Consider the following 19,343-nt stretch of genomic DNA (forward strand, 5'->3'; position numbering starts at 1 on the left):
GCGCCTCTGGCCTGTACCCCAGTCCTGTATGCCTAAATAAAGAAATCTTTGAAAAACAAACAAACAAAAGAATTAGAGATAAGTAGACTGGTCGGTTAGAAACCAAATTTGTATGAGCAGCCTGTTCGGCATCTCAGTACCTACTCATCACCTACCCCACAACGCAAGGCAGAGGCTGAGCGGCCGGGAGCAGCTTGAGTCAGCAGTGCCTCAGCTCTATAGGTCTCTGCTTTCTCATAATGACACATATGCAAGCTTTAAACATTCAGATTTGCATTTAATGGAAAAGAGTGACTCAAAAGTCACTTTAATGCTATCATTCTATATTTCTACATAATACATAGTTTCTATATAATACCTTTAAAATACCTGCTTTTTAAACTGCTGCATATTTTCCACAGATGATAAGGAGGAAATGGTTCTACTCCTGTTCACAAACACACACAAATGTTTCATGGATAATAGCCATTTTGAGAACTAATTTTTGGAAAGCAAAACCTCAGAAAATTTATACATCATTACGATAGTATTACAAAACCAGACATTCTCTTTTCTCTGTTAAGTTTCTATCACCAGCCATCTGCATGTTATACAAGCTATCTGAAGCCACTGCAGCATGAGTTTGATCCTCCACCAGGGAAGTCACCCGCATGGTGTCACAAACCTCTCCTGACCCGCCTGCTGCTCCCCTCAGCAGTGTGCTTCGTAGATAAGTGTGTTCTGTTCCTGACTCTGTCTCTGGTGAGGCCTCTCAGCACCCCTGAGCCTCTGGCCTGTACCCCAGTTCTGTATGCATAAATAAATAAATCTTTCTAAAAATTGTCTATTTTGCTTATACATTTGGGGTCACATTATATAAGTTCTTCCTGTTCTTATGGCCTCCTCCTTTCATTCATGTAATACTCTCAGGTAGACTCAGGGAAGGCACCCGACGGGATCCTGCATTTCTGTGGTTTAGTGAAATGAAAACAATTTCTAACAAAGAGCAATTTCAACAGAGATATTTTGAAAGTTGTCGTTTCTTTTATTTAGAAATGCAGATTATGTATCACTTTGATATCACGAAAAACTGGCATATAAATCTAAAATAGTATAGCCATTTTGTTAGTTCTCTTTAATCACATATGATACCAGTTAATTAAAACCAGATGATTTCTAAGTAGCAAGGTCACTAAAGGAATGCCTCTCTAAAGCAAACGGATGGGGGAGGGGGTGCGTGACAGGGAGGAGGGAATATTTACCCATTTGCATTAGCCAAGGAGATGCCAATAATTCACATCTGAATTACAATTCGTAAAAGAATTGGAATATAGTTACTGAGAAGCCAATACAGTGCTGATGAAAATATGCAATATTACTGTAAGGGGTTAATAAGACAACTCACAACAAATGGGATTAATTTTCATAAAGCTAAATTAAGAGCAATTTATAGTTAAAATAGCAGCAACATTTAAAAGCCGAGGTGCCTTCAGGATAACACTGATAAGGTAATAATAACTGAATGGACTTCCCCTAAATCATCGGAAGTCGTTAAACTATCACAGCTTGAGAGATATGGAAGCAACCGATGCAATGTTTTATTAATACTGTTGACAAATTGCTCTGGCCATAAAAACCAAATTTTAGTACTTTTAAAATAGTCACTTAATAGGTTTTAAAGCTGTTCATAAGAAATGCAGAAAGAACATATGATTTGGAGTCAGACTTCTGGTGATGACTACCCAGCAGGCTTTGGGCCTGATAATTCTTCTAAATGAGGAATGACCAACACAAAGAAATGTCCTCAGGGGCAAGGAACTCTGCACCCTGAATCTGCTAGTGAAGCAGGCAGTGCCCCAGCTCTGCTGCTCAGATTCTGCTCCTTTCCCAGGCCTGCTGCTTGGGGGAGTCTGTTGCTTGGATTCTGCTGCTCGCTGGAGCAGAAAGTCCCTGCAGGCTACTGCTTGTCCACACTAGTAGCCATGGCTACCCTGACCGCTTCCCAAACAATACAGAATGCGTATGCTGTGATGCATGCGGAGACAAGGTTCCTCAGACAACCTGTGTAGAACCTGACCATTCCTGTGACTCGGGGCTCAGCCTTTGGGACTGATCCCACTGAGCTCATGGGCCTCAGTGGGTCTGCTCTGTCTGGGCCAATCCTATTTGGTTGGGCATTAACCCATGAGGGGATGGGGAACTTCTGGTGCTTGATTTAGAAACTTCATTCTTTCCTGTTTGGGTCTTGCACACTAGTGGTATTAAAGTTCCTTTCCACTGAAGGTCTTACACACTAGAGTATGTCTTGTCTTGATGCAGCGGACGGCAGAACCTACTTGCAGTGGGCAAGCTTGAGGGTTCTGGGGTGCCTCGTCCCCTGACCTATAACACAAACATTATGGAAAGCTGTATGGAGGAACCTCAAACTACTAAAAATGGAGCTTCCATATGACCCAGCAATTCCACTCTTGGGGATCTACCCAAAGGACACAAAAACAGTCATTTGAAAGGAGACCTGCACCTCTATGATTACTGCAGCACTGTTTACAGTGGCTAAGATATGGAAACAACCTAACTGCCCCCAAACAGGTGACTGGATAAAAAAGATACAGTATTCATACACAATGGAATACTACTCAACAATCAAAAAGATAAATAAATTCATGCCATTTGCAGCAACATGGATGGAGTAGAAGGGATCATGATCAGTGAAATAGGTCAGAAGGAAAAGGAAAATACCAGATTGTTTCACTTATAGGAGATTTGAATATAAGGGAGCCGAACAAGGTGGGAGGAAGATGACTCAACTAGCAGACACATCTGAGACACACAGCAGGGGTGGAGGGAGTGGGAGGCCCCAAGTGATATGGTGATGGTGCAGGGGTGGCCTGGTGGTGGGAATTTTACGAGGATTACACCTGAGCGGAGGAATCAAACATTGCACAAAATAAGCAGTGATGTAAAAAATATGTATGTATAAGTAAAAAAAATAATAAAGGTTGTCATTGTCATTGTTTGGTTTCTCAATATGGAATGCTGTTTTTAAATGCAAATTCAACCACATCATTCTGTTTTAAAAATGTCTGTCAACTTTCTCCCTTTTGTATCACAATAAAATCAAATGCCCATAAGAAAACCTTAGTTCTGGTCATCATCTATGTTTCCAACCTCGTTGCATACCATCTCTCTTCCACTTTATGCAATTTTTTCCCTCCATCTTTGAGATTTCTACTTTGAGACACGGGGTAGAGAATGGGACCCATAGTGGCAATCAATAAATATTTGTTGAATGAATTTTATAGTTTTTCTTTCTGTAGAACAGGAGTCACCAATTTACAAGACGAGAGGAATAAGGCATAAATATGTTAGACTTTGTGGGCCTAATGGTGAGTCTGCAACTCGACTACTCAACTCCCACGTGTAGCACGAAAGAGGTATAGTCAATATGTAAACACAGGAGCATAACTATGTTCCTAACCAGGCAAAGATGGGCGGTGAGCCGAGACACAGTTTGCCAACCTCTGCTTAAATGTCCTAATAATCCTAATACTCTTTTCAAATGCCATTTATCACTCAAATCTTCGCTGAGCAGGATAACTCCCCTCATCACAGAGTATATTTTGCTTTCATAGAACTGTTAGATACGATAATTAATCAGGTATTTGTGAAAGTCTTTTTGTCAATAGCCATCATCCTTTTAAGTCTGTAAACTCCATTAGACTAGAACTATTACTTTGCTCTTTTATTCCCAGCATGTGGTAGAGACCATGATATGTAGTAGCAATCAAATCTTTGTTGATCGAATGACTAATTTGCTATCTGACCTTCAGTTGGCAACTTTATCTTTCTGAGCCTTAGTTCTCCATCTGGAAATAGAGATGATATTAACAGCGACTTCCTTGGTTTGTTTCAAGATAAAATTTGTTAGGACATTGTGGGCGTTAAGCAATATACAAATGCAAGAAAATAAGTATGAATTAAAAGGATAAACTGGAGATTCACTAGAAGAGCAAATAAAGCCCAAGGGTGAAATCTGTCTGGATGGTTTGCTGGCCTCCAGCTAAGTGTGGCTTTAGCTTTTTTGAAAAAAGGCTGTAAAAAACAGAACAAAGAAGACTACCACAGAGATCACTTGTGACCCACAAGACCTAAAATATTTATTCTCTAGACCTTCAAAGGAAAAGTTTTCTGACCTTTGACCTAGGACAGTGTCTGGATGTAATAAATATTTTACTGAGTGAATAAATGAATTATTATTACCCTGTTTTCATATTCTGGAGACTGAAAAATCAGTGCCATTTCCAAACTGTCTTTTTTCTATCTATAAAGTAACTGATCAAGCCTCCCAATGGCCTAGGGGTTAAGTCTCAGTAGCCCAAGTTCGATCCCAGGTCTGGGAGGTAACCCACAGATGACGCCTGTGATGCCCACTGCTCCTCGCCAGTCTATGTCAGCCAATCTAACGGTTCTGCTCCCTGCTCTGCCTCTGGTGAATCCTTTCATGTGCTGTCCCTCGGGCCTACATCCCAATTTGTCTAGGTAAAAAATAAAAAAATAATTCTTAAAAAAAAAATTAAAACTGATAAGAGTTGCACAAATACCTCCCTTCTCTCCATATAACTTATATTGCTATAAATTAAAACAAAGTGAGTTTATACATTAAAAGAAGTACTTTTTGGAAATGAGGAGAATTGCGTGATTGGGGACTAGGATGGGTGGGAAGCTGGAGGCCAAGAAACCATCTCCACCGGAAGTTGTGTTTGATTTGCTGCTCTCTGGAGACCAAATCTACAAAACCCAACTCATCGTAGGTTATAAAACACTGAGCTATGTTTTCCCCAGGGGGCCTACAATATTGCCCCTGGAGTACCAGAGTAGTCATGAATTCTATATATCATAATTTCTAATAATAAAAGTAGAAGTGATCATTTATGGGAAACAATATGGGAATATGGGCTAGGCTTATCACACACACACACACACAAGGAATATACAAAACAGGAAAGGAGTTTGGAGTCAAAATAACAAGATTTAGGTTTGAACTTTACCATTTGCTTAATCTGTCACTTTCAGCAAATTCATTAATCTCTCTGAGCTAGAGTTTCTTCATCTAGTGTCTTTGATGCCACACATGGCGACTCTGAATCAGATGCTCTACACACATTTGATTTTGATATCAAACTGCAAAGTGGCCCTTAGCCTTAACCAGTACAAGGATGAAAAAGAAAACAATGCTCAAGGAAATCACAAAACTCACTCAAAGCAACACTACTAGAAAAGCGGAGGGTTTGGAGTCAAGTGCTGACTTAGAAAGCTGTTAGTATAAACTGTGGCTAAGATATTTAGCCTCCGTGGGCTTGTTACTTATTTTGTCTTACAAAATTGAATTTATAAAAGGGAAGTTTTGAATTCTTCCGTCTTACGTTACTACTTATATTTTAAAGGTGGACGGTTTTCCTACAATGCTTTGTAGTAAATCTGATTGTCTTTAGGGAATAGGAGGGAGAATAAGCTTTCTTCTTTGTGCACTATCAGACCAATCTAAATTAAGAGAACACAAATATATAAAAGTGCTAGATATTGAGCATGTCCCTCGAGTACCAGAGTAGTCGTGAATTCTATGTACTCCACAGCAATTTCCACTCTGTTGCACAGACGCATTCAGCATAGGCTAGTTAGTTGATTATTAAATCTATTACCTTTGCTTCATTAGGTCATGCAGTTTACCATGCTGGACACACTGTTCTTCCAATTCATTATTTCTTCTCTGTAACTTTTCTATTTTGCTAGATGTGTATCTTTTTTCTTGACTGAGCTGAGCTATTTTAGACCTAGGCAGTTGGAAACACAAACATGATAAATGGTTATATAGCATTGGTGCTGAAACATGACAACATGACCACATAAATAAAAATTAATTTCTGTAAAATATTTCAGAAGTTGCAAAATGTACAGTATATGTATAGTAGAAATTTTGCTATATGTAATAGGGTCTCAAGTGGCACACAAAGAAATAACAACTTACCGTAATAGAAGTGGTTTCTCCAAGGAAGGAGACAAAAATGACAATGGTCAAATTCCTTTTATAAAAAGACTATTATCCATTAACCAAATATTTACTGTAGGCAAGTTATCACGATGTTAAAGGAGCAACCCACGTCTAATCTCTATAACAAAGAGTTATTCATTTTACTTTATTATTATTTTTAATGATTTATGCATACAGGCCAGAGATATGGGGATTGGGGGGTAAGAAGCTTTACCAGAGAGAGAGTGCGGAGCAGAACAGGCAGAGTGACTGCAATACACTGCTGAGGAGAGCAGCAGGTGAGACAGGAGAGGTCTGCTGTGCCCTGTGGGTCACTCCCTGGCCGGGGATTGAACTGGTGCTGCAGTGGCTGCAGACAGCTTCACAGAACTGTTGCATTTTAATCCGATGCGCCTCCAGGGAGGGCCCGGGAGTTGCTTGTTTTAATGAGCATAGCTAATTTAAAGGCACATGATTAAAATAATGTGGTTCCAAAAGGAATAATGAAAAATGGCAATCCTCTACTGTCATTCCCAATCCTGCTAAGCAGTGACAAATAACTTTTAATTTTTTAGAGTTATTTCTTTTGGTATTTACTTCTATGTTTCTAAATATATGTACACATCAATATCTCTTGCTTTACCCAGAAAAAAAATTTCTAGTGATTCATTATGGTAGCTGAAAATTAAATTCTCTTATATGCCCCCTTCCCCTCATCTTCGGCTTGTCAAAGTAATAGCTACTAGTATATCAACTTGTGGTTAAATCATTAGCAGTATTTACATCATGAAGACTAGCTAAATGCTGTTCCTTGCTGTCTCAGTCATGTATTATGATTACATTTTCACTGTGTCCATTTACTTTCACTGTGTGCAACAGCCCAAGTGAGCGGGCTGTAGTGACTGAGTCAGTATCAGTAGCTGTAATTCTGTCCTTTGTGACTATTCTATTTCTAAAGAGAAGGATCTTTTGGTTCTTTTGAGGCCCTCAGAACAGAAGGAGCCCCAGTTTCCTGTTTATTTGTGTGCCGCCCTATCCGTTAGTGAGTTGGTTGGAAATACAGGAGTGGAAATCGCACCTCTCAGAATGCAGACTTTCTATTAGTCTCTCTAATCTAATCTAGTTATTGGATTAATCAGCGCCTGCTGATTTAATTTCTTCACAGAAAAAACCCCTAGATTTCTGGGTGGAGGTCTGCATGAGGTGGGGATGAAACAGTCAATTTTGCTTTCAGCACACTGTTCTCCCTGTCTTCCAATTTTTTTCTTCTGGAACCTTAGCTCAGTTTGTTTCATGCATAAGTATCCTCCACTGTGGTCACTTAAGATTCACCTTCCTGAGGCCCTCCCTGGTGGCGCAGCGGGTTAAAGCACAGCACTGAGAAGCTAAAGCCGCTTCCGCATGAGTTCGATCCCCGCCTGCCCCGGAGGTGACCACAGGGCGCGGCAGACCTCTCCTGACCCGCCCGCTGCTCCCCTCAGCAGTGGACTTTGTCTATCTGCCTGTTCTGCTCCCCACTCTGTCTCTACTGAATCCTCTCACCCTCCACATCTCTGGCCTGTACCCCAGTTCTGTATGAATAAATGAATAAATCTTTAAAAAGAAGAAAAAAAAATTCATCTCCCTGAAAGAGACAAATACTGAATGACTTTGTTCACATGTAGAACACAAAGAAACAAAATGGAGTCAGACAAACCAAACCAAAAACAGGGCCCTCCCTGGTGGCGCAGCGGGCTAAAGCGCAGCACTGAGACGCTAAAGCCACCTCAGCATGAGTTCGATCCCTGCCCTGAAGATGACCCACAGGGTGCGGCAGACCTGGGTGACTAAGCTGAGTCTCCAGATTTGGAGATCAGAAAGTTGTCTATTTAAGAAAAAATGTTTCTCTACCCTTGTTTTAACTAACCAGAGCTGCCACTGTCACCATCTCCTGAAGCTTCACTGCATCATAGGTGACAATTGAAAGTTTATACCTCTGGCACAGGAAATTCTAGTAGTTGACGATTGACTTATTTCTTGAAATTTAAGACTATGTAAAATCATTTCCCTCCAAATAAATGATTCGTCCATTAGGTGAGCTAGTCCTCTCTTTTGGGCCAAGAAAAAAATTTGGATTTGCTAAGGGAATCCATCCCAACTACCCACCTGTCTCACATGTATGAAGCAACTTTCACTTTCAGTCTACCTCACTTCTCATTTTGTTTTCATTGTGGCTCAAATGTCATCTCAAAGGAAATTTGCTCTGATTAATTAACCTTGCAGTTCTCAATATGTCAGCACATTTTTAAGAACTCTCTCTAGTTTCATGCATATATTATCTGATAATTCATTCCTCTGAATTGTGCTCTGTGCTTCATCTTTCTTACCAGATTATACATGAGGGCATGAATTATTTTCAAGTTCAGATCAAGTCTGCATTTGCCTGACCAAGACTTTGTATTTGAAATTCTAAATCAGTTAATAATTAACTTAGGTTTCTCCTTTCAAAATCACATGCAACATAGAAGAATTTAGGGGTAGTGTAAAAACCTTAGTTTGGCATTATTCCAATATTAGTATTTTCTATCACAATATGTACTATGCACTAAAATTAATTCCAAAAGGACAAAAATTACCCTAAACCAGATTTTTAAAATGCAGAACAATGTTTATCTGTCTCAGGTACACCTCCCCCCAAGGTCACTTAAAAAAAATCATAAAAAGTATATAAATGTTACAACATAAAAATGTACAAGAAAAATCACGTTTTCATGAGAATGTTCATTGTTGTATTGTTTCTTTAAGCAACCTTACTTTTCAACCCAATATCTGGAAACAACCCAGAAATTTGTCAACAGAAGACTGAATACATTAATTGTACGTAGTAGCAATATCAAGATGCTATCAATTTCATTACTCACCTAAAATATTTCATAATAAAGGAAACACTAAAAAGCAGTATACATAAAATGAACCCATATTATCACAAAATATTCTGACATACATGGCACATATTAATATCTCTAGGTATTGGAAATTGGGAATTGGGATTGAAAACATTTTCCTTTTCCATAGTTTCTTCACTTTTATAATGATCGCATTTTTTTAAAAATAAAATTACTTTGACTGAAAAATTCATAAAAAACAAAAAGAACTAGGTTATAATAAAAAAATTTAAAAAGTGTAGCTTAGAAGCATCATTGAATAAAGTGTTATCCCTACTCTATCAAAATTCCAATTAAAAATACAAGTATGAAAAAATCAGTAAGAAGAAACTTAAATCTTCAGTAAACATTTACTAAAACTTCAAATTTTATTATTATTCAAAGAAAGGCAAAATACAACATTGATTGCACGCCTATTTACTTTAACACAGACATACCTAATTTTATAGTGTGTTACTGTTGGTCTTCACAGACACTAAGTTTGTTTACAACCTGAAGGTTAGTGGCAAAAATTCATTACTACCGAATGAAGGCTCTGATGATGATTAGTCTGTTGTAGCAATAAAGCATTTCTAAGTTAAGGTGTGCACAGTTTAAAACACACACAGTGCTATAGCACGCTTAATGGACCACTGTAGGGTCAACATGACTTAATGCACTGCGCAACCAAAAATCTCACGCGCCTTATTGTAAGTTTCGTTTTATTGTACAGTCTGGAATGGAACCCACGATCTCTTGGGTGGCTTCCTGTCATCTCAAACTACAGAGTGTGCATTTCCCTTACATCTGCGAGGTATGTACAGGTTTAATGATGTCCTTCAGGCACCCACATGTGATTAGCCAATCCCTGAGGCAAACACGGGCCCATCCGATGCTAACGGGGTTGCTCTGCCCACGTGCCATATTGCGTCTCCCTCCTTTATAGTTTGCAATCTTTCATATTTTTTTGGTGACACCAGATAGGCATACACATATATACTCAACAGATTCTAGCACTCGGGCCAAGTAATACTGGTAGCCTTGAAGGTGTACAGAGTCTCTGGACCAGCCAAATTGTTTAAAGCATTTGCCTAAGGGATTCATCAGAAATTCAGATTTATGTGCAAACTTATTATCATGTTATTCATAACTGTTAAAGCTGGAAACATTTTAAATGTCTAATGAATTGTGCATGCAAGTGATTCAATTATAAAGTTGTTTCCAGAATATTTAAGGACATATAAAAAAATGTCCATTAGATAGTATTAAGTGAAAAAAACAGAATGCAAAACTAACTATGGTATCATTTTACTCGCAACCCAAGTATATGTACGCATACACATTTATATACAAATGCTAATGCCTGGAAGGAAATGCATCAAAAGTTAGCCATAGTAAACCCGATGAGGGACAGCACACTTTCCCTGTTTCTTCTCAGAGGTTATATATAAATGTCTTAGAGTGAAGAGGCCTTAACTTAGGCAATCACAGAAAATTTGAATGCTATTTGTAAAGTACATATTGCTATCAGATATATGCTATATATTTTTTTCTGCACTGCATTATTTTTGGTTTCTTTTTCTTTGTTTTTAATGGTAATTTGTCTGTTTGTAGCTCATTTACATTTGGTAAATGGACATGGACAACATGATAATGCTTCAAGGACTAGTAGTTTGCAAAGTTCAAAAGTAAGCTTGTCAGTTCCTACATTAGTCTGAGGATTACATTCATGGCATGATTCTCCTAGCGTTTATGAAGGATAACTGACTCTAATATACTTTCCTAGAAAATTTAGATAATTACTGGCTGTACAGAGGCACAAACTTTTCCCTGCATTTTTATATTTCAGTTGTATAACTGCTCTTGCATGACAAATAATATTTTATTACTATAATTAGCATTATTTTTTAAGGGAAAAAAGACCCCTTCTTTCTTTTCTTTTTTATTATTCTTTTTGATTCTCATTTGACTTTTGGTAACTATTAGTAGAAGCCACTATCAGTTTCTTCTTGTACAAGATAATTTTTGCAGCATTCTAACCTAATACTAAACATCTAAACATGCACAGGGGAAAAAAAAAAAAAAAAAAAAACGCCCAAGCGGGCGGGTGTTCTTTACTTCAATTAAATTCACACAGTTGGATACCTACTGTTGCCAAAACAGTAATATAATTTATACATTATAGTTCACACAGTAAAACTACACTAAAAGTCATTTAACAATATTTATAACACCATAAAATACAGTGTTAAAATATATGAACTGCAATATGTACCAAAATGATAAAATTTGTTTCTCATCATCAGTGATTAAAACCAGGATCATTGCACTAGCCTCAATACCCACAACCCTGGTGACAGATTAGAATTCAAATCTTAATGATCAATTTACAATTAACAAGATAGAAGTGAAACAAATTAAACCAACCATTATATGTAAGGAGACCCAACGGGCCCCCATTGTTCTTCTTAATTACAAAACTCAAATCACAGATACACAGTGGGCAGTGTCAGACGTCCATCCGCAAGCCCAGCAACTCAGAGAGTGACGCTGGAAAGGAAGGAAGAGCCGCCAACGCTCCTCCCTGGCTCTGCGCTCTGCATCCTGCTCCTTCACAGCAAGCGTTGACAGGCGAACCCCGAACCCCCAACACAGGCCAGATCTCCACTCTGCAGCTCCAGGAGGGTGCCCGGCCAGCCGCAGGCTTCCCGAGCACTTCCCAGGGCACATTTTAGATCACACTGCAAACATTTTATTGCTGACTCATCCGAGCACCTGGGGAGAGGGAAGACTTTCTTCCCTCCCATGAAGAAAAACCACACCTGCACCGAGGCTATTTAGACAGCTCCACTTACCTAGCTCCCAAACCACCCGGGGCTGGAGTAAGCCCTCAGGGTTCTGGGGCTAAGGATGAAGCTGTAGCTAAAGTTTATGTGGGCTTCAACCCCCGGCAGCCAGAATGTCCTCCCGGTGCCAATGAGAAGCGAAAGGGCATTAAATCTCTTGTCTGGTCGTCAAAAATAAGCCGTGTAAAATGCACACCATCAGCAGCTTATTTTTCATTTGAAAATGGGACGCCCCATTCACACACCCCGGGGCTCGGCGCCTCTGGAGCAGTGTGGACACAGGCGTGCGGGCAGGACTGTGCAGTCACGGTGGAGACAGACGCACTGGGCACTGCCACACTGCCTCTGACTCCTAGCTGGGGAGAAACACGCAGCGCAGACACACGGAGGAGCCATTTCTAAACACTTTCGGAGCAGTCTAGCATGAAGCGAGTGTAAGGGCGTGTGGGGATGGTGAGTCCAGATTGCAGCTTTCCTGGTGATTCTGCATGGATTCTAGTCAAGTGACGAGAGCCGGGAGTAAAAAAGCTTCTTTAAAATGGGACGGATCCATTTGTTTATGCTATTTTGAATAACACGCAACTCAAAGAAATGTCACTAGTAAGAAAAGGGGAGCAGAAAGTGTGTTTTAAATTGTTGATCAAGATAAAATAAACATACGCACTGTTGAGGGAAAAAAATTTACTGTAGTGATTGGAGGAAAACCTGGATCAATATTATCATATTGTGTAAGTGGGTATTCTGAAATCTGAGCTTCCACAGTGGCAGCGCTTTAGAAGGTTCAAGAAACGCCACGGTTTTTTCTCATTTCAAAGCGCAGGGGAGATGGCTCATGTCACAAGTTTCAAGGGATGCGGAGCAGTACCCCTCGGGAGGGCTTATGGGAGTTACTAAGTTTATCATTTTTACCTAAGAAATACTCTGAGCCCTTCAAGTTTTATAGGTGTGCAAAAGGTAATATCAAAATGCAAAGTCAGATTTTACATGAATGAATCATTGAGGATCTCATTTTCTTCCTGTAGGGAGCCAGAAGGAAATGAAGAATAAAGAAATAAACAAAACACTCTAAACACACACACACACACACACACACACAGTTTATCCTACCTACTACTTTCTCCTGAGATACACAAAACGCAAAATGGGTATTTTGTAAATTGGAGGGCTCTCAAGGTTCTAAGAATTAAGTAACAATTAATTGAGTATTTGCTATTTGTCACTCCTGAGGTTTGGATCAAATTATAAAGTTATAGTAGATGTCAATTTCAATTCTTCAGATTTAGAAAACAAGGCACTAGGGTAAGACAAAACAAGACAATCAGATCTACATTTTACTAACCCTTCTTTGCCTTTTAAAAGGTTTTAATTGTGGTTTAGGCTTTTTATCTGTCAGAAAAATGGCACTCAGACCCTCAACAGCTAAGCAGTAATAGCTTGAGAAAGTGATAAACCAATTACTAGTCAAAACCCTTAAAACAATGCTATTAATGGCAACGGCAGCTGTGTGCTTCTGGGTCAAGCATTGCGCAAGGTTATTCTGTGTGTGTGTGTGTGTGTGTAATTTTCACAATAATCCTGTGACATTTAGAAATGTTCTTAAGAGATGGGGAAGCTAAGGTTTGAGAGTAGGAAGTGGACTTAAGACTCTCAAGCTAAATGGCAAAGTGAAATTCAAATTGATGTCTAGTTCTTTCTAAATTCCAAAGTGTATTTTACTGCACATTACCTGCCCTTAACAAAGGAGCAGCTGTAACCAGATTCAAATCAGGGGTGTGTGTGTGGGGGGGACACCTCACTTACTTGCTTCACTCAGTCACTCTATAAATATTTATCGTGTTAGACATCAAGGGGCATTTGTCAGGAGTCACAGAAACAGAAGTAAGAAGAGCTGAGGTTCAAGCTCGCTAGACCAGTACAGGGTAGACCTAGCAGGAAAAATGGGGCCCGGGTCACAGGCACAGGGTAACCCAGGCCACTACACCCCGTTATCCATGTGAATTTAAAGACTAATTTTTCTTGCCTAAACTTTACTGTCGTAACTACTTTGGCCTGGATGCTTTCAGCGGTGCATGTAGAGCGTGACACTTCTTAGACAGATCACAGGCTTAAGCTCAAACTTAGCTTTCCCCTTAACCACTTAACACTTTGAGTTTTGGTTTCCTCATCTATAAAATAAACTAATCACCCCTGTGCCAAGTTATTGTGAAAGCTAAATAATATTTACCAAGCACCTAGCAGCCTTTTCTCTCATGGGCATTTACTTTTTCTGAATTATATGTCCTTAGGAGCAAGATGATTAATAGTCAGTCACAAAGCAATCTGAAGACAATACAAGATCATAAACCCCAGAGCAACATACATTTATCTGAAATGATATAATCTAGATTGCTCGTTTCTAACTAAATACTTGCTTTAGAAGCTATGCGAAGCAAATAAAATATTTCAGGTAAAGAAAACCAAGATCATTTAGGTTTCTTGTAAAATTTCCTGAAAGTGTCTAATGTTTTGGCATGCTGAAGCTTTTCTCCTGTCCAAGCAAGATATTTAATTGGTATCTGCTAAGAAGGTACACATGTTGGAGCACATTCCGAGTGATTGTAAGCGCCTCTGTCTTCCTACGAGTAGAAAAAAATGGATTCATAAGCTCTCTGTTCTCCCCAAAGATCCCATCCTCTGAGCCAGTGTATAGATGCAGAAACCAAGAGACTCAGGGCGATGACAGATCTCTGACTCCCTGTAAATGCTCTCTGGATGGGGCATCTTGATGAGACATACTGTTGACTTTGTGTAGACCTAACTGAATCTTAGAAAAATACAGAGACACGTACAGGTTATTCTTCCACTAACTTATATTGAAATGTGATAGTTGACATATAGCCAGTTGCCTGGATGTTGCTTTTCATAACTAACTTTAAATGTCCCAAATCATTTATTTACAAATGGAACTCACAATTCAAGCAGGTCAAATAAGTTTGCAGGAGATTGCAATTGCTGTCAACAATGAGATGAAAACTAGGTTTGTTTTGTTTTGTTTTGTCTTTTTCTTTTACAGCTTAGAATATATAAAGCAGGGAAAATCAGATTTAGTAAGGTAATCATATTGAACATGCAGAAAAAAAAATCATTAAGTCCCCAATCAGTGGATTTATAAGGAGCAGTGTGTCTACGAAATGAATGATGGCTATTGTATTAAAATAAAACAACTTCAAGAATAGGGAAGGATGGCTGTGGTTTGTTTTCTTCAAAGTATCATATGCTTTCATTTTATATATATATACACATCATTTATTGTGATTTGGCCTACAGTCTGCTTGACTTTTCTACATTCTTTATTAGAACAATTATCATTCTTCCTTTGTGTCTGAAAATGCATAGTTTTCAAGTCTGAACATCAAAAAAGTCAAGTAATAGTATGTATACATAATCATGAAAAAACAAAACCCTGTCTTTATGGGCAGTTAAGAAAAATATTTTCCCAGGAAATATTTCAACATATTTCTAATTTTGAGGACTAGACTATTCATGGGTGGGAATGCTATGTCTAAGGGAAATTGCAGAATTCACAGGCTCAAAACTATAGTATAATATTACTTACCTGCTTTTTTGAGAGGTTTGTTCCAGTTTCTTGACTATTGTATTGCACTCTTCCATGAACTTTTTCAAAAGTGTGTTCTGGGAGGTCAGCAGTGAATACTGTTCATTTTCTAGAAATAACAATAAGCCCCCCACCAACATAAGATATTTATGCTTGAAGTTCTGCAAGACTTCCATATGGAAGTGGTAAAAGCACTAAAACCATTAAATATTTCTTGTAAACCACTAGATCATTTTTTACATCCTAAGACAAAGGACAACTCACCTGGAAAGATAATAAATCATGTGGGACCTTTATTTTCCTAATAATTTTATGCCAGAAACGTTTTTTGATCATCCCAGTTTGGTGTAATGTTTAAACATGTTGGTAAATTGTCAAATACCTCAACTGACATCATAGATGCTTATAATTTTGCAACACACAAGCTATTCCATTTTATTTTGACAATTTTATTTTAGATGGTGTCAAAAGTGATCACAACCAGATAAGGCAAAAGTAACATCATTGAGGAACTCTCTTCTCTAATTCATTTTTGACATTTCATATTGGTCACGTAGCCTGCAAGCCCCATCCTGCATCTGTTTCTTTAGTTATGAAGATAAAATAGTTAATTTTCTTTAGAACGTTTACTTTATTGTCAAGAGTATAAAGAAAGATTTGGCCTAAGAAGTTTAACGCAGTGTGATAGTTGTGCACAAAATACAAAGTGTTGTTGAGGTGACTCTCAGGGTAAATAATGTCATCTAGCACTAAGAGAAAATACCACCCTTCTTAGTCACTGGGATCCTGATAACAAGTGGAGACCAACAATAATTAATCCTATCATTTCCTCCTTCTCTTAAAAACAACCACTAAGTCTGATGAACTTTCATCTCTTCAGAACAAATGCTGGTAGGAAAAAAATCACTCCTTAAAGTGCTGGAGGGAACCATGAGCATAAATATGACATTTGCTCCTTTATAAGTAAACAGATCATTTAATGAATTTTACATTAGTTGTCTTTCACCTATAGGATAAGTTAATTTTTTTAAGCGTGGGATTATATAAAGGACACATTGATTTGTGTGCACATTGTGTCTTTACGTGTAAGGTTTAATAAATTCCTGTATTTCTTTTCAATTTTAGCCAAAGACTGGCAAAAAGCATATAGCATGCAAAGCAAAATAAATGAAGGCACTAAAAATTAAGCACCATTTTTCTGGAACAGACAGGATCAATTAAACTTTTGTCTTAATAGTACAATCAGCTTGGAGTGTGTGGTGTGGAATTCTAATGACTGACACTGTCTTGTTTTGACTGTCACTGTCTGCGAACACACAACTCACAAGTGAAAGGAACCACATAATGGTCCAACGAAACAAATCAAACTGCCTATTTGCAAAGTGCATTTTACTTTTAAATGAAAGGTAAAGAGTTACTGGCCAACTCGGTCTACAGGGTAGTGCCAACGTGATGAAAGACGGCAATTTTTAGCCAAGCTGCCAGCTGTGGTCAATGTCTTGTATTAGTGAATTTTCACAGCAGTTGTGAGAACTTGAAGAATGCAAAGGATTAAACATCACTCTAGATTGGGGTGGGGTGGGGAGAGATCATACAAATGCTAAAAATGTTCGAAGCTGCAAAGATTAAATAAAGGAACATATCAATTTGGAGCCACTGAATTACATCCAGCTGCGACAGTGAATTAAGAACCGATTAATGGCTAAAGCTTTTCTCCAGTTTGGATGCGGAAGCAAACTCATTAGGCTTTTAGAGTAGCTATAATGTGTGTACTGTGGGAACGGTTCAATGCTATTCGGGAGACGCTAACTGTAAGCTCAGAGCATTTCCCGCAGAGCTTCTGATGCTATTTTCTTTATATAACATGTGTGCCTGCAAACCCAGCCAAAAACAAGCCCTTTGTTTTTCTACTTTGTTGTGGTCTCTCTCAGCTTTACGTTTCTTGAACACAGGTAAATAAACTCATAATCCAGATGGTGCAACAGATGTGAGAGCAGCACTCTGAAATCAACAGACAGTGGGCAATACTTTCCATTTTCTCTTTTAAACGCTAACTAATATGTAATTCGAAATCTCCGGTGTAGTTAGCATCTGCTCCCTTCGGCCAGCCAAAGGTTACAGGTGTTCCTGATGCCATTTCACAGTAAGGCGTGGGCCGGGCTGGTGAGCCAGGCCCAGGCTCTAATCTTCCCCTACCACCTACCAGTTTTGTCATGCTGGGTCTCCATTTGCTGTATCTTCTGTATCAGCTCCTGCTCTGTTTGCTGGGCCTGAAGGGCTTGGGCCTTTGCTTCGTTGCTAAAGCTCTGCTGAATGCTATCTTTTTCCAGTCTACAAAGCAAAGAGGAGACAGATACTTAATCTATAGATGCATGAGCCACCTCATTTCCCCTATACATCACAGAGAGCAGACAGATATTAAGTCTAAAGAGGCAACAATCTTTCTAGAGCCTCCATGCTCCCCTTTAAGAGAGAGCCCCAAGGAGTTGCCTTTCATGTAATGTTAACACACATGCTATAATTCTAAAAAGACTGAAGTACACAACTTTGAAAATCAAAAACGATGACAAAACACAACCATGGTATGTTACCGTTTAAAAACACAAATACTTTTTCCTACAATACACTTAATGTTTAGAGCGACTACAAAAACTGATCTTTCGTCTTCTGAATGGTTAACATTTCCTAAAGATCCTGGAGTTAAAGGAAGAGTGTGACTCAGTACCCTAAGTAAGTCTTAAATTCATCAAACTAAGTTTTGCAGACCACATCTTCTTTTTGTTTTAAGCTTAAAATGGAATCTAAAATACCACGTAGGAGAGTCTATCTAGAGTCAAGTGAGTGATTCTGTGGTACCACAGGCCTGTTTTCACACATTAGGCCATATCACATGAATATAAATATTGATAGACATGAATAACTTCCCCAGCTCTTCATAAAAAAAAAGAAATCCCTTTTGGGTCACAAAAAAGAATCTGCAGGATGAGAAGCTTCCACAGTCAACAACGCCCCATGCCTCAGTGATTGTGTCTTTGCCCAATGGGACGGACTGTCATCAATAGCCAATCACAGTGGTTGTAAGGAGATAAATATAGTTAAGCTATTTTTTTTTTTTTACCTTTTTCAAATTGTTTTCCTTAAGCAATTAGAACCTGAAAAAATCCCTCCTCGCAGGCAGCGCTGTGAGGACTGACACTGTGCTCACACACATTAGGTTGGTTCTTCGTACACTAAACATGGGTGATGTGAGGGTTTCCTTCAATTAACTGACTTAGTTATTTCTAACTTGTAGTCTCCTCGTGGGCATTTCTCATCCATGCTGCTTTAGTTTACTAATTGAGATATTTACTGCCTTGCCTTTGCCAAACTAAAAATAAACAATTCCATAAAGCTATCACCACTAGCCTATGTACCGCTGTGGAACTTCAATTCACTGGCTTCTAATTATAAAGCAACATAAGGAAAGTCTGTATTGAAGTTGGTCAATGCATGCGGAAATGTTGTAGTATAAAATTACAGAATGAAAATACACCCACACTGCACTCAAGGAATCATCAGGGGTCCACGCTAAATGTGAAATAAGGTCCCGTCTGGTATTTCTAATAACAATACCTCCTTGGATTTGTTCCAAAATCTTGCTTCACACTCAGTTCCAACCTGGTATGTGCATCAAATGGATAATCAGACCGGGTCGTATTTTGTCCCACCTCTCCCACACCCAATCACACCATGTATTTTCTGGCCATGGATTATTGGACATATCTTTCTGTTTTCCTGGAACATTTCCCATACCCCACCGACCTCTATCCCTTGCTTAATACATACTACTCCATTCTGTTCAAACCCCCCTTCTTTCTCTCTGTTCTAAATTAGCTATTATTTCCTCAGTGACTTCACTACATGTTTATGTACACATACTACTAAAATAGCACTATTCACACTAGCTATATGTTTGTCTTGTCTCGTCATCTTTGTCTCTGTGTTCTCTGAGC

The 19,343-nt window shown here is 38.8% G+C and overlaps 1 protein-coding gene across 4 annotated transcripts in view; it reads right to left on the bottom strand.

Moving 5' to 3' along the window:
* SDCCAG8 (serologically defined colon cancer antigen 8) overlaps positions 1–19,343 on the bottom strand; it is a 172,980-nt gene that overhangs the window by 43,973 nt on the left and 109,664 nt on the right. For all 4 annotated transcript variants that reach the window (XR_001145907.1, XR_001145908.1, XM_012730926.1 and 1 more), the window contains exons 14-16: positions 17,555–17,682; positions 15,352–15,460; positions 5,679–5,810 (exon numbers count right to left, since the gene is read on the bottom strand). Coding sequence is in view for 2 of the 4 variants with exons in the window: in XM_012730926.1 (XP_012586380.1) it covers positions 5,679–5,810; positions 15,352–15,460; positions 17,555–17,682 (369 nt within the window). In the remaining 2 variants the exon portion in view is untranslated. The remainder of the gene's footprint in view (positions 1–5,678; positions 5,811–15,351; positions 15,461–17,554; positions 17,683–19,343) is intronic.

This window comes from Condylura cristata, unplaced genomic scaffold (assembly GCF_000260355.1).
Source record: "Condylura cristata isolate star-nosed mole 26May11 unplaced genomic scaffold, ConCri1.0 scaffold00029, whole genome shotgun sequence".
Taxonomy (NCBI): Eukaryota; Metazoa; Chordata; class Mammalia; order Eulipotyphla; family Talpidae; genus Condylura; species Condylura cristata.